This window comes from Varanus komodoensis, unplaced genomic scaffold (assembly GCF_004798865.1).
Source record: "Varanus komodoensis strain SLA01 unplaced genomic scaffold, ASM479886v1 scaffold82, whole genome shotgun sequence".
NCBI lineage: Eukaryota > Metazoa > Chordata > Lepidosauria > Squamata > Varanidae > Varanus > Varanus komodoensis.
The window spans coordinates 750,261-770,535 of record NW_025336508.1 but is presented as its reverse complement, the minus strand read 5'-3'; the positions used below and the strand labels follow the sequence as shown (position 1 = coordinate 770,535).

At 59.8% G+C, this 20,275-nt stretch overlaps 1 protein-coding gene across 4 annotated transcripts in view; it reads left to right on the top strand.

Annotated features, from left to right (window-relative positions):
- Window positions 1-12,920, top strand: part of LOC123036804 (LIM domain containing preferred translocation partner in lipoma) — a 221,842-nt gene extending 208,922 nt beyond the window's left edge. For all 4 annotated transcript variants that reach the window (XM_044456248.1, XM_044456249.1, XM_044456246.1 and 1 more), the window contains 3 exons: window positions 3,874-4,052; window positions 7,294-7,414; window positions 10,001-12,920. In XM_044456248.1, the coding sequence (XP_044312183.1) occupies window positions 3,874-4,052; window positions 7,294-7,414; window positions 10,001-10,129 (429 nt within the window). In that variant the 3' untranslated portion in view covers window positions 10,130-12,920. The remainder of the gene's footprint in view (window positions 1-3,873; window positions 4,053-7,293; window positions 7,415-10,000) is intronic.
- The last annotated feature ends 7,355 nt before the right edge of the window (window positions 12,921-20,275 follow it).

The following is a 20,275-nucleotide window of genomic DNA, read 5'->3' as shown; positions in this document are numbered from 1 at the left end:
AGCGCATGCCACATTCAGCGCATCACACGAGGAGGGCCATGACTTTTGCATAAGTGCAGGGGGCCCCAATCCAGGGTGCTGATAGTGCTAAACCTTTCCAACCAGCTGCTGTTTCTCTTTAAATGTGTTCTTCCACACACACGCACACGCACGCACGCACACACACACACACAGCCTTGTGCGGGAGTTCAAGGAAGAAAGAAAGGGGGGAAACTCCTTTTTGCCTGCATGGTCCTCTTGCCCTCTCCATCTCTGTCCTCATGGCAGCCCTGTGAGGTAGTCCAGGTTAATGGGCAGTGATCGGCCCAGTGTTTCCCCATGAGCTTTGTGGCCAAGTGAGGACTGCAGCCCAGATCCCCCAAAACCCAGCCCAACACTTCCTGGGCGCCCGGTTCTTCCTCGCCCACCCCTGCTGTGGGGTGGCCAGTTCTGGGCCCCAGAGGGCTGACCTGAACACTGGGCCAGGCAGCACTGCCTAGTGGAGAGCCGTCCAGATTGGTTGGCTTGTTCCTGTATGCGCTCGTTGCTCAGGGGGCCTTGCAAGCTGCCCCCGAGGGGTTCTTTGCGAGCGGTTTTCCTGGAGACGGCCAGACGTGCGTGCCGCAGCAGCATGATGGGAGTGGTAGTCTGGGGCAGCGGGTGCTTTGCCCGGAGTTTTGCAGCAGCTGATAACCCCGCCCGTGCAACGTGAGCCGTCTCTCGCTCGGGTTGTGTCTCGTGTTTTGCAACGGTGCCCTGCCGTGTTGAGCCGAAACTGGTCCACCTGCCAGGAGACCCCATGATGGGAGCGCCCCTTCTCACGCAGGACGTTTCCGGCTTGTTTCTGTGTTGCTGCCACCGCTGTGGTTCTGCCCCGAGACGAGGGAGGGCATTTGCTCTCCGTTAACTCTCCCCGCTGGGGCCCATCCCCTCCATCACCAGGCGTGGTCACGCATGCCAGCGCGCGTGCGGCAGCTGCTGTCGGGCCATCGAGCTCCCTTTCTCCGGCAGGTGTCCACGCCCCTTCCAAAATCCACTCGGCATTGCTCCACCCTTCTCTGTCTGCGGCCTGCAAAAAGTCCACGAAGCAGATCCAGTATTTTAGCAGCTTTTGCTTTCGCACACAAACCTCAGTAAACAGCACCCCGGATGAGAAGGAAAGGAAGGGAATCCATGTTGCGGCCTGGAAATGCCTCCCCGCCTGGAAACAATAATACGGGTGTCTGGAATAATTAGGAGATCCTCATCATTTCCGCAGCTCCATCTGCATGCGGCCTGCTCATAAGCATAGAAGACAGGTTCCTGTCCCAAGGAGCTTACAATCAGAACATCAGCAGTGGGGGAGGCAAGCAGGCTGGAGACACAAGACGTGACACAGACCTGACAGAAGGGAGCAGAGGCCAGGCACTCTGCACGATGCCGGCAGACAGCGTTCCCAAAACGCACCCCTGCAGCCACTCCCTCGCCCGCTCTCCCTTGTCCCCACTCCAATTCTCTCGTAACCACCCCAGCACTAAAAAAGCTCGCTTTGTATTCTGCCACGGCGCCCAGGAAGCTGGTTGGAGAGGTGAATCGCCCTTGTTTTGGAATTTGCTTAGTTTTCCCAAGGATGCCACGGCGGAGACAAATCAATCCCACCAAGAGGAGCATTTGTGCCGGATGTCAGCCGCGCCGGCATCCCCCAAGCAGCAAGCTGCGATCTGACATCCAAGCCGCTCTACGCGCAGGGAAGGCCGTGCTGGGTTGACTCATTTTCTGCCCCTCCCTGCGGTGCGTGGCTCTCTTTCCCTCACCAGGAGCTCCCACCAATTCAGGGCCTGCATGAAACCGCCTCAGTCTCTAACCAAGGCTCCTTAGTGGCCGGAAAATGCACTCTTCACATGCTCCCTAGCACAGTATTTTGGAGAAAACAGGCTCTGTGTGTGTGGGGGGGGGGTTGTTCTACAGGACATGAAGCCCCCATGGCAGTTCTGCAGGGGTCAGAAGGTGCAGACAAAGGCCAGGTCGTCTGTTTCCAGACACGCATTCGAGATCTCGGCTGAGATCTTTCTGTTGCTCTGGTTTGTCTTGAAAGTCCAAGCAGCCCCTGCAGCCAGAAACAGCCCATAAAATTCTGCGCTGGCTAATTACCAGGCTTCTGGAGACATCTGCAGCGGTAATAAGATTGGAGCCCCGGTTGCCCCTCGGTTGCTGCAGAAGCGCCTGAGGCAGCTGGGGAAGTTGGGCAAAAGTTGTGTGGAGAAAATGGCCACCAAGCCGTTCTGACCTGCGGGGAGCGAAGTGGGGAAGGGAGTTAGGAAGCGCCCACCTGCGGGCCTCTCCCGCGTCCGGCCGGGCCTGTTTTGGGGGCAAGCTCAGCCCACTGCATGGACTGGCGCAGCTCCGGAGGCACGGCCGACCCCTCTGCCTGCACACGCTCTTGCGGCAACTGCAGTGCCGGCACAGCGAGTCCCCCCAGATCGGCCGGGGAGGGTGAGGAGAGGGGGAGCAAAGGCCGCCCACAGCTGGCAGGGGGCAGGGCATAAAGACCGCCCCCCCCCCAGGCTGTGGCCCCTTCCAACCTCCCCCGTTTGGGGCTAGGGGCCAGCGACCCTGAAAGGTCATTCCATTTGGGCTGGATGGACTCCTGACCCATTTGCAGCCCGGTGGCCAAAGGTGAGCCGACCCAAGGGAGGTTCGCAAAATATCTGCGCAGGTGTGAAGGCGGAACTGGATGCGGCTTGTGCAATGGCGCAAAGGGTGTGACTTTGCACAAATTGCAGGTATGGATGGAATCAAGCCGGTGCATCGGGCTGGAACCGTTGGCTGTGTTCTCATTGCTCATGCTGGCGCTTGGCCCGGGGCGCATGGACGCTGCCACCGCTCCCTGCACACGGTTTGGCCAGCCTGAATTTCCTCTCGGCTAATTTCAGATCCCTGCAAAATTTGGGCCGCCATGCTGCGATTTTCATAAATGCATGCCAACTGTGCCGATTTGTGACCACCGTGGAGAAGAGGCCCAGATGCTGTGCAGGCTCTGGCTTGTTTTAAAAGCAGGGGTCTGTGCACCGGCCGGACTCCCATCCCGTGGGCAGAATGGCACCCCTGTGGCCAAGCCAAGACAATCTGCCCGATGTTCGCCCCCACTGTTGCATTTCCCACACGTCTTGGTCCTGGAAGTGGCGTCTCCCTTTAGCTGCCCAGTCTAAGCCTGGGGACCAGCCTTCTCTTTTGGCGTCCTGCCCTGACACTGAGGCCGTCCCAGGTGACCCCCTGGCTGGCCCCTGCAGCGTGGCCTTCAGCGTGTTGGCTCCCGCCTTGCGTGCTAGGACTCTTGTGGGGTTTGCTAAAGGTGTTTCCCAGCAAGCTCCTTCCTGAGCAGGGAATGAATTCCAGCCACCATCACACAGCTCTGCATCCCTGGTTGATTTCACTGCCTCTTTTGGTACTTTGCATTTTGATGTCTTATAGAACAGTTGGATGGGAAGTGGCTTAGTAATGCAGCTGCAGTAGCTGTCACATTTCCGAGCCAGAATTTGGCTCCTCTGTCCCCCTTCAAAGCCACCTCTGAAAAGGCAAGAACTGCCTGCGAAGGGAGGGAGCACCAGGCCAGCTTCCCCATCTGTGTTGCGCGCATGCAGGGAACTGATCTGGCATTTAGGCGCCGACCGGCAGGTTAGGCTGCTGCCCCTGCCCCCGCTCTCCCGGCGCCCGCCAGTGTGCTGGACAGGCGCCCCCGTCCTTCCCACGGAGCCGCAGTCCAGCACGTCGGGGGGCTGCAGTGGGGAGACCTGCTGCCGCAGCGGCTCCTCGGAGGACGTGGTGCAAAGGGACGAGGCCGCGTGAGGCCCCGTCCTGCAAAAGCGCCCGGCGTCCCACCGACTGGCCCCGCCGTGCCGCCTCTTCTCCCCACAGAACACCCTGGAGCAGTGCAGCACTTGCGCCAAGCCCATCATGGAGCGGATCCTGCGCGCCACCGGCAAGGCCTACCACCCCCAGTGCTTCACGTGCGTCATCTGCAACCGCAGCCTGGACGGCATCCCCTTCACCGCGGACGCGGGGGGCAACATCCACTGCATCGAGGACTTCCACAGGTGGGCAGCGCAGTTCCCTCTCCCCCCCGGGGGCTTTCGGGGGGCGGGGGGCGGCCCTGGCACTGGGCTGGAGAAGGCACAAGCAGCGTTTCCCATGCCTCCTGTGTCCGGTGCTCAGAGGCTGGCGCCTGGCATGTGCAGCCCCACCGCGCCATCCACGCGTCAGAGGAAAGCCCCGGCCTTTGCAAGGCTGTATTTAGAAAACAGACTCTGGTGGGGACCGGGATCGGCACCTGCAGCCCGAGGAGAAACAGGCATGCCGGCAGACGGCTGCGGGGAGTAGGAGCGCCATGCGGGAGGCGGAGTAGAAGCGGCCCGGCTGAGGGGCTTGGAGCAGCGGGGAGGAGGCTTCCGCGCTGCAACATCCCGCTGCAGCACTGCTTTCTTTGCTCTCAGCCGAGTCGGCGCGTCCCTGGGCAGGGATCCGGCATTGCGAGCCTCTCCCTGGCCTTTGGCGTGCCCTGCCCCGTTAGCGAGCGTGGGGGCTGCGAGTGTCATGGCAGCATGGCCACATTTTGGGTTTGCTCGCCCGGCAAGCCCCGTGCGAAGCTCTGGGTGCAAATGCGAGCGCACCCCCCCCCCCAAGACTGCCCACAAGCTGCCAAAGGTGCTCACACACTTCCGGTCCCACCTGCAGAGAATCCCCGATAGACAGGACGGGCCCTGCCACAGCCCCCGGAAGAAGGCCCCCGTGCCCCGCGTCCCGCGCAAGCGTTGCGCCCCATCGCCGATCCCTCTGTGCAGTTTTTCCATCCATGCCGGAAAGCGATGAACACAAAGGGGGACCTGGCACGAGATGGGACAGGAGGGGATGGCTGGAGATTCCCGAGCGCCTCGCACCGGTTCCTTTGCTGTCCCTAAAGGACTGAGCAGCTCTGCATTTCTCCAGGTCTGAGGACCAGGTGGTGCAGCTTAGGCCCGTGTCTGCCCACTCAGACCAAAGCCCTGACGAATTCCGTCGGACTGAGCACGGGCTGGCAGCCTCCTTTCGTTTGCCATTCGCCTCTCCTGCCACCCCCTCGGCCTTCCCTCCCTGTTACGTCTGAGGAGCTGGGCAATGTCTGTGACAGCGAGCGGTGGCCTTGTGGGGCAGGGGGGTTCCTCCCCTCCTATGACACAGTGCTGCTTCTGCTGGTGAAAAGGAGGGTGCTAAGACCCCGAAGGCGGCGGCCAGCACAAGCGGAGGGCGAGCGAAGGCTGGATGGCCTCCGTGGTGGGGCCACGTGCTTCCCGTGCCAGCTGGCCACGCGGGGGACCCACTCCAGTGCCGTGATGCAGGCCTGCCGGGCCTCCGCGGCAGTGGGAGGCCAGCCCGATGCATTGTGCCCCTTCCCCTGTGGGGACTCCCCTAGATGTCCCCCCGGGGGTCCCTGACCCCCGTCCAAAGAGCGGCTGCCCCAGATGTGTGATGCCCACAGATTACCCAGTGCAAAGGGAACTTCCAGGGGCAGCAGCGGTTAACCTTCCGTGCTCCCAGTCAGCTTCATCTTCCTCCAACCGGGTGCCCTCCAGATGGTGCTTTAATTGCATCCCCCCTCTCAGTGGCCCATGCTAGCTGTGGATGATGGGGTTGTAGACCCCAGGTGGGGAAGCTTTGGGGGCCATTCGAGTCAAGAGCCTCCTGGGTGTGTGGGGGGGCGGGCATGGGAGGGCTCTCAGGCACTGGAGAAGGCGCATTTTGCAGCTGCCGGATCTGCAGCGCCTGGACCAAGAGGCATTCTCAAAACTTGGGCCCCAAAAAGGATCCTAAATAAAAATCAGCTGCTCTGTGCCCTCCTTGCCAGTTCGTGTTATTTCCAATATCTTTTTGAAGACCGTGGGAAGCTTAGAGACTGTCAACCCGCCAGCCCCCAGCTCTGCCTCTTAATTTAAGAAGGGAAATCAGCTTGGGTGGCTTGTGGATATTTAGCCCACGGGGGTCGCGGAGAGTCGGGCACGACTCTGCAACTGAACGACGACAACAAACGCTCTTGACAGGGGAAGGTGCAGTTAGAACGGCGTGTGCGGCATTGCACAATCCGTTCCCTTTGAGCTCAGTGGACTCCTGACACCTTTCCACCCCCGAGTCCAAGCACAGCGAAGTCAAGGCTTTCTTCTGCTTTTGTAAAAGCGCTCCAAATACCCACACAAATCGGGAGCCAGTCAGTTCCGGCACAGTCGCACAAACTGTGAGCGGCGCAGGTGCGGCTGGCTCGCTCGCATGGAGCTGCCGGTCTTCTTTGTGTTGCTGGAGCATTTCACTCGGGAACTGTGGAGGCCGCTCGTGGCACACGACACCCTTCACGTTGCCCCCCTGGAATTTTCTACCCATCAGCATCAGTTCTGCACAAATTTCGGGCTCTGCTGCTCCACCTGCGCAAATTTCAGGCTTCATGTCACAATCGACACAAATTGCTGAGCAGGGCTGGGAACGGACGCAAGTGACAGAGCAGAGCCGTTCGTTTTGACTTGATGCTTCCTTATTCTTTGGCTCCAGTGTAATCAGAGCCCGTCCTTTATAGCACCATGGTCACCCTGACAGGCTGAAGGCGTCCTCAAAAGCGGCCCTCCCCCCGCCGCTTCTGCATCCTTCTGGCAGGCACCAGAGACCCCCGGCTGGGCTTGTGGCTGGGCCAGGCGGCCCCTCGGCCTGTGGCATTCCACTGCTCCTGCAGGCCGGAGCCAAGGCTGGAGCCTTCCCGGGAAGGAGAGGGGTTCCGGCAAGGATGACCTGGCTGCCCCCGACCTTCATCAAACAGAGACGGCGTGCCTTGAATCCGCCTTTGTCTCGTGCCAAGGTGCTTTGCCAGGACAGCGGGATAAAACCTCCATGTTCAGGAGCAGTGCACCTGTGAGAAACTGTGCCCGAGGGTCAGCAAGGGGGGCTGCCCTCTTGCCCCAACTGTGAGCTGGCCGGCCAGCGTGGGGAACGTGGTCCAAATAAAATGCCCCCGGATTGGACTCCTCAGCGCTCTTCTTTTGGGGTTTTTTTTTTTTGCGGGGGGGACTTGCGATACTTGCATGGGCAACTGGCTAAATTGGAGCCAGCAGCCCTCCTAAGCCCTGAGACAAGGGTGGGCTAGACAGGTGAGCACTCAGCCCCACGGCACGCCACGAGCCACAGACGGCATCTCTGGTGGCCGGACTGGCTGGGCTCGGGCTGGGCTGGTGCGGAGGGAGAGGCCGGCCCAGCGCCCCGCGTTGCGCTTGCCCTGGCTCAGATGATGGCAGTTGCCGCTGCACCCCTGTCTTTGCCCCCCAGGAAGTTCGCCCCCCGCTGCTCGGTCTGCAAGGAGCCCATCGTGCCTGCCGAGGGCCAGGAGGAGACGGTGCGCATCGTGGCCCTGGACCGCGACTTCCACGTGCTCTGCTACCGGTGCGAGGTCAGTCGCGTCCGCTGCTCGGTCGGGGTGGGGGCGTGAAAACTGCTCGCGCTCCTCAGGGACCTCTGCTAGCAGCCCGCCGGGGGACGCTGGGAGTGGCAGGCCCTCTCTCTGCCTGAGCCCGCGTGGGTTTGGGCCACCCCATATTGCAAGCCGGGATGGCGAGGGGGATTCCTGACCCAGCCCGCTGCGACTTGCATTCTGCGGTGCAAGGCAGAGGGGGGCCGCAGCATCCCGAGCATCCAGCCTCGGTTTAAACACCCCCAGCAAAGCAGCAGTCCTCCACACCTCCCTCCCAAGCCAGCCTGCTCCGTGGCCCTCCCCGTCAGAAAGTTTCCCCCGGCCCGGGGCCTGTCTCGGCTTCCCTGCGATTCCCGCGAGCCGTGCAGGCCCCCCTTCTGCATGGCAGCCGCGCAGGCCTTCGGAGACACCCCACTCGCCTTCGCTTAGCCCGCTCTTTCCTGAGCTAAATATCCCCGGCGGTGGCGTGAAAACACCAGTGCGAGCAAACACGGCCCTGCGGATCACGGCCGCGCTCGCTCGTCGGCACCACTGGCACCGCGTGGCCCAGCCCGGAGACGCGGCCCTGGCGGAGCTTGTCTGGACATGGGCCGCCTCTGCGCGGCTCGGCCAGCTGCCTTCGGAGGACGATCAGCTTCTCCACGCAGGCTTGTCGAGCAAGTAAACGCAGGCCCTGACGGGGGTGTCCGTGGCTGCCTTCGCCTTCCCGGCGTCCGGGACGCAGGCTGCCTTCGAAGGGTGGGTGCACGGAAGAGGCGGGTGAATCGTTAACTGGCTGGCCTGGCCGGACTTGCGGCTGCTGGGCTTTAGGCCTCTGTTTGCTTTGACCGCATATTTCAGCGTGCGCTTGGGGTTGTTTGGATTGCAAGGACTGGGCGGAGAGGAGTCCTGGAGCGGACGTCTCCAACCTGGCACCCTCCAGGCGTGCCGGACTGCAAGCCTCGTGGTTGCCGCAAAGTGGTCGCCATTTCTTCAGCAGCGTTGGCTAGCCCTGTGCTTCTGAACCCGAGCCAAAGTGCTCCCTCTGAGCCGGAAAGCCCGAAGCCCTCGGGGAGCACGTTCCGTGAAGAATGGTCTCCGCCACAGCAGCCGGCTTGCACAGTGAGATCAGCCGGGGAGGCCTTGCCCCCTTCCCAGCGCACTGCAGGGGCTGTCCTGCAGTGGCCCCACTGCGGCGGAATGCCAGGGGTCGGCCGGGCCCCACTGCTGCAGGCCTTTCGCAAGGCCCTGTCCATTCGGGCCCCCCCCGCGATCTGTGTCAGACGGAGTGGGGGCTGCAGGCGTCTGCCATGAGAGCCATTCCTGCTGGCGTTTTTACTCCCTCTATCGTGCTCGATCATCGTTCTCCCCATTTCGATTTTTATCGTATGTTCTGGAAGCTGCCCTGCCCTGGGAGGGCTCCTGCCCTGATAAACAGTCGGGGAATGACTTTAAATAAAATCGGGCTGGCTGGGAATGATGGGCATCGCTGTCTGGCACATCTGGAAGGTGTCCGACTGGGGAAGCGCCCGTATTATTATTCATGTGTTTTTATGCCCACGACATTCCTACGCGAAGCGCCAGGCTTGGGAAGGCTGAGCCGGGCTAGAGCAGGAATGCCTTTTGCGCATCGGCCGTGGCTGCACCACGGGGGTTCTGGGAACTGCTGTGGCGATTCAAGAAAAGAGGCCTCGGGGTGGGGGGCACGTTCCCAGCCCGTATCTGGGAGCACACCTACCCTGGTCTGCAGAGGCCTTCATCGTGAGCCTGACGACAACCCTGCGCGGTCTGCCGGCGCAGTGGGCTTCACCGTCCTGCTGTCCGCACTGCGGTTGGGATGGAGTGGGCGCTTGGGTTTTGGCACGGCCACCTTTGCGGAATCACGGAACATCAGGCCCTGGGGTCTTCTGCCCAGCCAGCACGAGGATGGGGTCTGTAGTCCTCCAGCACCGTCCGAAGGGCCGTGGGATGCCCAGCCCTGCCTGCTTCCCGCCCTTGAGCCTGGAGACAGCAGTCGCGTTGCTGCTTGAGCCCGGCAAGTGAGCTACGCCCCCCCGGCCGTGCCTGCCGCATCTCACCTCCGGTTGCCCGAGGGCCACGCAGCCCTCACTTCTCAGAGCGCTGCCGCAGCAGCCTCCGGGGGCTCGGACCCCGCCACGGGCCTCGGGCCTCCCCGGCCAGCCGTCCCCCACAGGCAACGGGACGGGCAAAGCGGGGGGAGAGGCGCAGCCCTGGCCCCGCCTCAGGCGGCTGGGGACCGATCCAGGGCCCGGTCCTCGCTGGGCACCGGCAGGCCATGGATCCCGCCGCCCCAGTTAATTCCCCTGCCAGCCCCCACGGGAGGCGGCTCGGGGCTGACTCACGCACTCCCCACGGAGTTCCCGCTCGCCCAGGGGACCGCTGGTGGGGCCACCTGCCCAAACCTGCTGCCCCCCATCCATCGGGGCTTCAGCCCCGTCAGCTCCGGCCAGCATCACCGGTGCAGGGAATGCTGGGAGCCGGGGGAGCCTCTCTCGACACCCGCGAATGCCTTTCCTGTCCGGCCCATGTGACTCCCCGCCGCTTTCTCTCTGCTTCCCTCGGCAGGACTGCGGGGGCCTCCTGTCGGAAGGGGACAACCAGGGCTGCTACCCCCTGGATGGCCACGTGCTCTGCAAGGGCTGCAACTCGGCCCGGATCCAAGCGCTGACCGCCAAGGCCAGCACCGACCTCTGAGCCCCCAGGACCGTGCCGCCCCCCCTCGCCAGCTGGAGGGCCTCGAGACAAGGGCGGCTCCTCGGGGCCTCTCCGCACACTGCCGTGTCCCCCAGGCACGCCACCGGCCCGCGTGGACGGGGCGCCCTTCCCCTGCACGGGGCCTGGGAAAGGCCCTTCCGGGGGGGCCGCTTTGGCTCCTGGACAGGCTGCCCGTGCCCCTGTGGGCGGCAGCGCCCACACCTGTCTGAGGGGTGCCGGGACGCCGCGACTGGCCCTGAACGCCAGGGCCAGGAGCCGCTTCCTCAGCCGGGGGCCCTCAGCCGGGCTCGACAGCAAGCCCAGCGTCTCCACCCAGTGGCCGTTGGCTGTGCCGGCTGCAGATAACAGGGAGCGTGCCCCGGCCATGGGGGGGGGGCGGCACCAGTTTGGGGGAACACCAGTCCCGGCCCTTTGCTTGTCTCCACCCCCTTCCAGCTGAATCACCCCTAAAACCAGAACCCCATTATTCCACCGTGCACACTTTATAACGATGTACAGCCATCTCACAAGCCATCAATCTCTCAGCTTGCTGGCACTCGAATATGCTGAAACACACGTTGTATCTATCTATGCCTGTAGCCAAATATGATCACGTATTGCAATATTTTCCTAGTGCCTTAAAGACAGCAAGGAGCAGGGGGCTGGAAGAGGCTGTGGCAGGGACTGGGGGCCGGCAGCACCGGCGGGAAACCAGCAGGCCTGTCCTGGGACAGCCCTCCCATCCCTGCACAAAATCCTCTTCATTTGTGGGCTCTGGGGGTGGCAGGGCTGGCCCCCAGACTGCCATGCCTCCGCCGGAAGGCGTGTCCAGGCCACGAACCACACGCGAGCCCCTCCTTCGGCGATTTACATCTGAAATGCCACAGCCAGCGTGTGTTCGTGTTGGAATGGGATTTGGAGCGACGCCTTTGTGAAAACGAAAATACTTGCCGTGGCAAAGGTGGAGCGTTTACTCACTGCTCTGTGGCAGCACCGCAACCTTAGTGGAACCTGCCCCGCATCGCCCTCGCTCCGTGCGGCGTGATGCCGCGCGGGGACCCACAGGTGCTGCCACTGTCTAGCTCTGCCTCGGGATGAGGGTGCCCGGGACAGAGCGAAGCTCCTCCATCCCCAGACAGCAGCGAAGCATCTTGATTCGGCCAAAGTGTGCGCACCTTGTGCCAAGCTTTGAAGTGACGACAGGGACAGCCTCCGTTTATGCCTGATGGTTCTGGATGCACGTTTCTTTCGCCCCTGCTGAAAGCTCAGTTCACACAAGCAAGAAATGTGCGTGGATTAGATTGCTTCAGGCCGCAGTCAGACGTAGCTGAATGCTTAACCATAGAGCAGACCGCCTGTTTATCAGGGAGAGGGCTGAGAGGATCCGCTGCTCCTCTCTGAGCGAAGAGTTATGCCTTCAAAGATAGATGGACGTTGAATGCCACCTACAGTCCGAAATGGTCTAGCCCAGTGACGGCGGGGTCACGATTCTCCAGACCGTCTTTCCGTTCTCCATCAGTGCCATCTGGGGAGGCGGTCCAAGGGCAGCTTCGGAGTGCCCACGCAGTGCCCCCCAGCGCCGCCTGGAGCCCAGTAGCAAAGTGCTGCCGGAGGCTGCCTTCGCAGGGCTGGGTCACCGCGGTGGAATCTATTTATTACAAAGCTTTATTTAACCTATTACAAAGAAAACACTTTTTCCCAACAGGACCTTGGACACAGTCCAGCAGGGAGGCCTTTTGCGCAAGTAACGCCTGGCACAGAGCGGCACGGTCGCATCGCATGGTGCGCACCCAAGAGGCGCTCCTGGTGGATCCGGTCCCTGGTCCGGAATATACTATGCATTATATTTTATTCTTTTATTCCTGAGATTTCCTATGCATTTTCTAAAATAAATAGGAATTTAAAAATTATATATATATATACACACACACACATACACAGAGAGAGAGAGAGAAACACACATAGTTATACACCATTTTGATGGTGCTTTTAAGGTCCAAGGTTTCACTGTCTGCGTATGCACATTTCCACAAGCCATTTCAGTGTCCCACGTAAGCAAAACGGGCCCGTTTCCAGAGCAGGTGATGCCTGAACGGCCCTCCTGAGTTGGCTCTGAGGCGGATACGCAGCTTCACCCCTGCCTGTTCCCCTATAGCTGCAGAAGGCGATGGGGTGCCGGCTGCAAACGCAGAGGCCCAGCGGAGCGGGTGGGGCTCCCAGCCTGGGGGTCCAGTGCCAAAAACGAATTCCCGCCAAACGCCCTGGGCCAGAGGGGCCAGGGAAGAGTCCCGCCTCTGGGACGGAGCCATGCTTGCTTTTCTTTCGCTTTTGTTGTATGCACTAATTTTGGGCAAGTGTCGATTCTGGCCTAATCGCAGTTGCATAGGAATTGCCCTGCGATCATATCTGAGGTGGAAGTATTTGAATTTGCTGCCACTCGCCAGGCAGAAGGGCTGGAAGCGTCCTTTCCTGGAGAAGAAGCCTGTGGCACCCAAATGGAGCTTCCATGCACAGGAGCAGTGCAGCGCTGATTAAAGGGCGCCGCAGAACCAAAGATGTTTACACCCGGGCCTCACTCGCCGGCAGGGCCAGCCTGACTCCGATTTCACCCAAGTGCTTCCCACAGTGCCTTCGACTTCTTCTGTGTGCTCATTTCTACATGTCCAGCTCCGCACCCTCCGTAGCAGGCCGCCCACCTTCTGCAGGGCTTCCTCGCGGGTGCTTTGCACAGAAGCAAGACTGATCATGCTAATTTTGCTAAAATGCTGCATTAAAATCCTTTTGTGAGGAACGGGCCGTTGTGCATCATTGAGCCCTGCTCTGGGGGCCAGGGCCTTTTCTTCGGGGCTTTCTTGGGAAGAGGAAAGGGGTGGGGGCACGAGGAGAAGGCGCACGCGCAGGGGAACGGGGCCGTCGGCGTTCTGCGGGCAGAGGGTGGGCCTGGGCTGGGCAGCTGGGTTCTTCCGCCCCGAAGGCCCCATCTGGTTTGGAGAAGCTGTTTGGCACCACGCCTCTCTGTGGGGCAAAAGGGTGGAGGAAGAGTGGCAGGAAGTGCCAACACACCTCAGCCTGAAGTCGGAAGGCTGCCCATGACGCAGCCGTGGGAAAGGCGCGTCTGTCATTTGGCGGCAGGCCGGTCCCCTGCGGGTCCAGTCAACCCACCCTGGAGCTCTGATGCAGACGGGAGTCCCCTGTGGGCCACGGGGCAAAGCCGTCCTAGCTTAATGCTGGGCTTCTAAGGTCTACCCTTTCCCAGGTTGGAAAGCTGGTGTCATGCTGGCCCTGGTTTTGGGGGTCACTGGTGTTCCTGCGCATCCCCAGTCCCCATGGCCTGGACCGCCCCTGCCCTTCTGCAGCCTTGTCCCAGTCCCAGGCAGGACCGCTCTCGGCTCACCCAAGATGCTTCTGCTGGGCCAGCTCTGCATCTCGTGTCTTGGGAACGGGGTGGGGACAGGTGACAAACGAGGGGTGGGGGGACTGAGAGAGGGACCGAATCTGGACAGCGTACTAGAAAGCAGAGGCATCACTGCCGACAAGAGCGCGCCTAGTCAAGGTGATGGTTTTCCCAGTTGCAATGTATGGCTGTGGAAGCTGGACCATAAGGAGGGCTGAGCGCCGAAGGACTGAGGCCTTTGAATTGTGGTGCTGGAGGAGACTCCTGCGAGTCCCTCGGACTGCAAGGAAATAAAACCAGTCCTAGAGGAGATCAACCCTGACTGCTCTTTAGAAGGCCGGATACTGAAGATGAAACTCAAATGCTTTGGCCACCTCATGAGAAGGAAGGACTCCCTGGAGAAGACCCTGATGCTGGGAACGATTGACGGCAAAAGAAGGAGGGGATGGCAGAGGATGAGGTGGCTGGATGGAGTCACTGAAGCAGTCGGTGTTTGCTTAAGTGGACTCTGGGGGATGGTGGAGGACAGGAAGGCCAGGAGGAGTGCTGTCCATGGGGTCACGATGGGTTGGACACGGCTTCGCAACTAGCAGCAGCAGAAACTGTGAGAAGTGTTGCCGTGGGCTGTGGCAAACTGATCTATTGCAGGGCAGCCTTTCACAGGGCATCTCCTGGCCCTGAAGACGCCGCGGGGCTCTTGCCTGCCCTCTCCCCTCCACTCGCACACCTTGGATCGTGAAGGCCCAAAGGTCACCTGGGGGCCAGTCTCCCCCACGGCAATCGGGTACCTTCATCTGTCGAAGGAGTCATGCTAGCTCGACCGTGGGGACCGCCGCCTCCCACATGGCGTCTCAGATGGGGCTGCGTTCCACTGCCCCCCGCCCGCCCCCCATTTCCTGTCTCTTTCCTCCTGCAGCTGCTCCTAGAAGGATCCTCACTGGTTCCGCACTTCGCTGTTCCGTATAAACTTGCACAATTCCAGATAATCATTCTCTCTGCCTGCCCCAACCTGCCGCCCTCCAGACGCGTTGGACTACGACTCCCAGCATCCCCCAACCAGGACAGCTGGAGGGCAGCAGGTTGGGCAGGCTGCTGAAGGTCAAACACAGACGGCAAGACACCAAACTCTGCAAGCGAGGGGCTGCTTTCCCCTTTAAACCCTCGTGCCTGAGGCAGAATGCGAGCCAGGGATGCCTGCAGCTGAGTGTCAACGTTTCAAAGGCGGAGGAGTGGGAAGCAGGGCTGGGAAGCAGGAAAGGGAATCCTCTGAGAGTCTGATGGTGCAAATTGGCAAAACCACAAGACAGCTTTTTAACAGCCTGTTATCAATTGCATAAGAGCCTGTTAGCCCTTTTCTGGCCCTGCTAAGATCCTCTTTTTAAAATCTGCAAGCCTTTCCAGGACAAATAGGGGTTCCCATTCTGGGTTTTTTTTTCCTTTTTGTTTTTTTTGCCCCAGGTTGGACTGGGAGGTGCATTGCAGCTTGTGACAGATTTCTGAGTTCTCATGGACTCCCCTTGCAAACACGTGCCTTGCAAGCTCTGAACTCTTTCCTCGGTGGCCCAGATGCAAAAAAACAGCTTACCAAGTCTGGGCTCAGGGACCCTGGCATGCTGGAGCTAGAGCGGGTGCAAATTTGCTGGGAGGAGGCCACAGAGGGAGGAGGGAGGCAGGAGGAGGGGAGCTTCTCTCAGAACTGGGTGCTGCTTGTGCAACCCAACACATCGCTCCATTCGGAAAGGTACCTGCAAGGGCTGTGGAAAGTCGGAGAAATCCTGGCATAAAAGCGTTGCTTATGTGCCTTTGTGTTATAAAATGCCAGCACCCCTTTCTCAGAAGGTGCCCCAATCCCAAGCCGGGTTGCTGTTTAGCATTTGCTGTTGCTTTAAGAAGTGGGACCTGATGGCTTCCCCCAGAAGCTGCCAGGGCTATTGTCTTGCTGGTCAGTAAGGGCTGACAAGGCAGCCAGGTTAACAGCATCGCAATCCCCCTCGTTTGCATGCCAAGACCCACAGGAATCCCTGTGCCTCGGTGATCATTGCGTTAATCTCCTGCAATCAAATATCGTTGTACTGAGCGCCCCCCTGGAGACCCCTCACCTTCTTCTGACTGCGCTCCCCTTGTTTCTTCATCAACTGCCCAGCTGCTGGGCCCCCGTGACTCAGAATCTATAAAACACTCTGTGCATGTTCTGAAAGCTTGGTGTTGGTGGCGCAGACCTCTACCCAGTCACATGCTGCCACAAGCAACTGCAGGGGGTCTGGGTGGTCTCACCAATGAACACGCCGGGCTTCAAGGCGATTCAGTCTCCCTTGCAGGTCCTGGTAACGCATCCTCGGCATTCGTAAAGAGGCTCTGGCCCTAGCAAAGTTTTGCATGCGCTTCGGAGCCTCAGAAGTTTGTGAACAAGGAGAATAAAGAGTTTCACAGTTTGCAAAACAACCCTTCCTAAAATGTTGCAGCGATGAGTGCTGCCAGCCAGCCAGCCCTGCCCTCCTACCCGCACTCCATTCCATCCCCTCTCACCACCCAGCTTCCCCTTTCGGATCCCCAGGGATCCGCCAGCATTCTGCCTGCACGGGGGGACCAGGTCCTCACTGAGCTGTTCTGCCCAGGGTTGGGCGTCCCCCATTTAGAAGGGGTGCTCGCCCATTGCGCTCCACCCCGGCTCCATGCACCTCCTTCCCGGTGTGAGCATTCCCACCGAGTGCAGCTTGCCCTGGAAAAGCACAGCCATGCAGCACAGTCGGCGAGGAAGCGGCGCCTCGGAGGCGGGAGCACGTGGTTCGCAGCCCTCCTTTCCCCCAACCTTTCTGCCCCCTCCGTCTTGCTGAGATGCCCTTGCGCATGGACAGTGCCACCCCGTGCATCACGCTGGGCAGGGCTGCCCTGCATGGACCAGAGCGCACCTTTGCAACGGCAATGCGCCCATGCAGCCCCGGTCTGCCTTCCGGCTTCCCTCCAACCTCAGTGCACCCAAATGGGCCGTCCAGCGCATCACAAGCTCCTGGGCTTTCCTCACTGGGGGCTGCCCAGCTGCCTCCATTCCCTAATCCCCCCCCCGCACGTGGGGGCTCCCTTGGCACATTGCATCGGGGTGGTGGCTTTAGGGCCAAGGAAGTGGCTTCCAGGGAAAAATTGTCTTCCAAGGGCAGTTTTTAAAAGTTGCAAAATGTTAGGATAAGCTATGAGCTTTTAATGTGGTGTGAAGTTTAGTCCCAAGGCTGAACACACATATAAACATGTATTATTATAACTTATTATTTTATTAGTCCTTACTTTGGCAGTGACTCCTGGGAATTGTTGCTTGCCGGGGAGGTGCTGAGGGCTCTTTCGCAGGGCTCCGTCCCGCTGCCGCTCTTCCGCAGACGTTCCCGGGATTCTTTGCAGCAAGGGAATTATGGTCATAAACAGTTGTGTTTGCTTTTGATGCTCCAACTTTCTCTCTGATGTCCACCATTGTGTGCAGCTTCTGGATATTTATAAAGTTGAGGGAGGAAATATCTGCTTGTTCACAAACTGAGGTTTAGAAGCTTGGAAATTAATAATTTCTAATCCTGACCCATTTTCTGCAGATTCTGTTCATCTAGAAAAAGAAATGCTATCTGGATTTAATGGAAAGGGGTTTCTCTCTTATCATATGCCAAGCTGTTAGTGGGAAACAAAGCTATGCTTCATCACTGACTTCTGGACTTTTTTCAAAGAAAACCAAGATGACAAACACGAAACCAGATTTTTTAAAAACCACGATACATTATTATTGCTATTACTAATAGTAATGCATTAAGAACTGTAAATCAATAAATAAAACCACTTAAAACCCACCACAGTACTAAAGGAAGCCTCAAACAATCCGAATCTCACAAACAATGAGCAGCGAATCAGCTTGCAAATGCAGAAGGCCCGGTTTGCTAGAACAGCGGAAGGTCCAGAAGGCCACCAGCAGGACTCCGGCTAAACCAGCCCTCTCAGTGGGCAGCCCTCCCAGCCTGCTGCTCCAGGATCCCCACTCACATCATCCACAGCCAGCATGACCACTGAGAGAAGCAGCAGTTGAAGGGCCCTTTGGCGGATTCCTTCGATGTGTGGGTCACAGCAGAACTCGCCCCATGGCGGGTGATGCAGAAGAAAGAAGAGGGCCAGCCAAAATGCCCTTTTAGCTTCTAGCTGTACCAAGCCCTTGGCATGTGCTGTGCAAACGCGTGGGCCACCACCGGATAATCAGAAAGTGGGGGAAGGGGGTAGGGCTGGATTGAGGGCCCAGGGGGCAGACTTGGACCAGTGGCCCGAGGTTGCCGTGCCTGCAGCAGAGAGATGCTCGCTCGAACTACGAGAGCATGTGCTCCCCGCACACGCCCACCCCCCAAAGCAGCCCACCGGAGGTCTGCCGGGTCTTTGACGTCCTATTTCCACACTCCTACGCAACTAACACAGGACCCAGAAGCCCTGACCTAGAGGAATCCTAGGAATCCTCACATCCAGAGGATTCAGGGGGCCATGGGATCTTTGGATTCCCAGAATGGCTGGGAATCTGCCCTTCGTGCCTCCCTCCTGCCCGCCACAGCCAGCGTGGAAAGAGCCCTGCTGGCTGCCTCTCCACAGCTGTAAAAGCGACTGTGGAGAAGGATCGGGGCACATTACGGAAGGTGGGAAAGATGGAAAGTGGCCGTGCGCCAGTCTCCACCAGAAACGCCCCAGCCAGACGGCCGAAAGAACTTGCTCAGTTGCCCTGCAGGGAGGACGAGCGGGGAGGCCAAGCACCTCTGTGTGCCCCCTGCCCCGCACAGGACGCCCGCAAGCTCCCGAGCCAGAGGCACGCAGGCAGCGCTGGCGCACCCTCCGTGGTTGGTGCCCCCGAGCAGGGACAGAGCTCCTCCGTGCGCCCCAGCGCAAGAACCGGGAGCAAAAGCAGCACCAGAGACCTTTCAGGGCATCCCAACCTTCGCACAGCAAAGCCAATTGGGAGGAAATTAGTGGCGGGGTTGGAGGGGGTTGTTTTTGTTTTGCTATGGTAAAGAAGTCCAACTGGAAGTAAAAAACCAGAGCAGAGGCCGGGCTTTGCATGACTCTGTGTGAGCGTTTTATCTCTAGCATCTTCTCATAAAACCCAAGCATGAGAAAAACGCTTTAATGTGGAACATTCCACGAAGTGAACGTCTCCTGGCTCCGTGCAAATATTGGCTCCTGTGGACGGCTGCAGCTGGACGCAGCCCTGGTGTGATTTCCGCAAGGCATTCGGAAGTTTGCATTAGAGGTTAAAAGTGTGCATGGGAAATACTCTGTGGGTGATTCGATGCATTTCCCCGTCCTCCCTCCCTCCCTCCCTGGCCAAATCGCTGACTTTCCTATGTATTTCGGCAGGCTCTTGTCAGGAATGCACCGGAAGTCCCTTTATTTGAGGGTTTGCAAAAGTTGCACGCTTTTCTAGGGGTGGGGTGGGATGCGAGGCTCCCCTCCCCAGGTTGTCTTTGGAGGAGTGTGAAGGATGACGAGGTTGGGTGCGGCTGGACGCTTCTGCTTCAGTCCCTTCCTCTTTTGTGGCCCAAATGCTTCTCCCAGGAGAGAGCCGTCTGCAGGGTGCAGGCCCTACTTGGTGCCATGCGTGCAGTCCTTTAGGGCAGCCCGGGGCCTCCTGAGCGTGGAAGGCGGGCCTCCAGCTGGGTGCTGGAGGAGCGCGGAGGCGAGGTTTGGGGGCAGCCGCCGGTGCCTCCCCTTCTGCTCCCCGCCCGCTCAGATGTTTTCCTCCGGCTGCTCCAGTCTTGAGGATGCGCTCCCATCTCCAGCAGCTCAGGAAAGAGCCGTGCTGGCTGTGGGGCAGAGGGAGCGCCCCCGAGGTGGCGTCCCCACCGCGACCCCAGCAGTCTTTTCCAAGGCTGCAGCGGGGACGCCACCTCTTCCCGTGGCTGGCCAGACCGTACCCACTGGCCCTCGGACTGCCCATTTAGAGCCGCTGCGATGAGTTCTGCTTTGGGAGGTTTTGGTGGGCGTGTGCCTCGAGTCCCTTTTTATTTAGGCAGCACCGCAAGGGCGACACAAACCACAAGGCTGCAGTTCAGCTACTCGGGCTGGGAGGGACGATCCGGCAATGATCAGCCGGTGCCTGTTTGCTGCAGTGTTGGTTCAGCCCAGCTGACGTGCTCAGCGGCTCTCTCCTGATCCGCCAGCCACCTTTCAGCCCACGTTGCAGCCAGGGTGGGCAGCCTGCAGCTGGACGGGCCGCCCCCCCCCTCCTGCCCAGCCAGCCTGGGAAAGAGGACTGAGCGGAAGGTGTCTGTGCCAACAGGGCCCTCTTCCCAAGCCAGCCACACCAGGTGGGGACCGAGCAGCGGGAAGGAAAACCGGGGGGTGCTCGGCCCTGCTCATTCCCTTCTGGAGCCTCTCACAGGACTGGCCCGGCCTGGCTTCCGGTGCCTCAAGGTAGCTCATTCCTGGTCATGGAAGGCGGTCCATGGGGCCACAGGTACATCCCATTATTCCCGTGGGCTCGCTAGGAAGCCTTCGGCAAGGCAGTCCCCCTGCCCCGGTCCTGACCCATTCCACCCTCAACTTCACCCACAATCTGAGGTGCTTTTCTGGTCAGGGCAAATGCTGTTTGTCACATGAAGTTAAATTTCCTCGCGGAGCCCTTATCCATGAAGCCAGAGCCTCAACTTCCTGTGGTACTTAATGGATCGCCTGCTTCTTCTAGGACTCCGAGGCTCTGTTGATGCTTCCAGTCGCTTCTTTGTTCATCTGTCGGTGCCCAGGTTGAA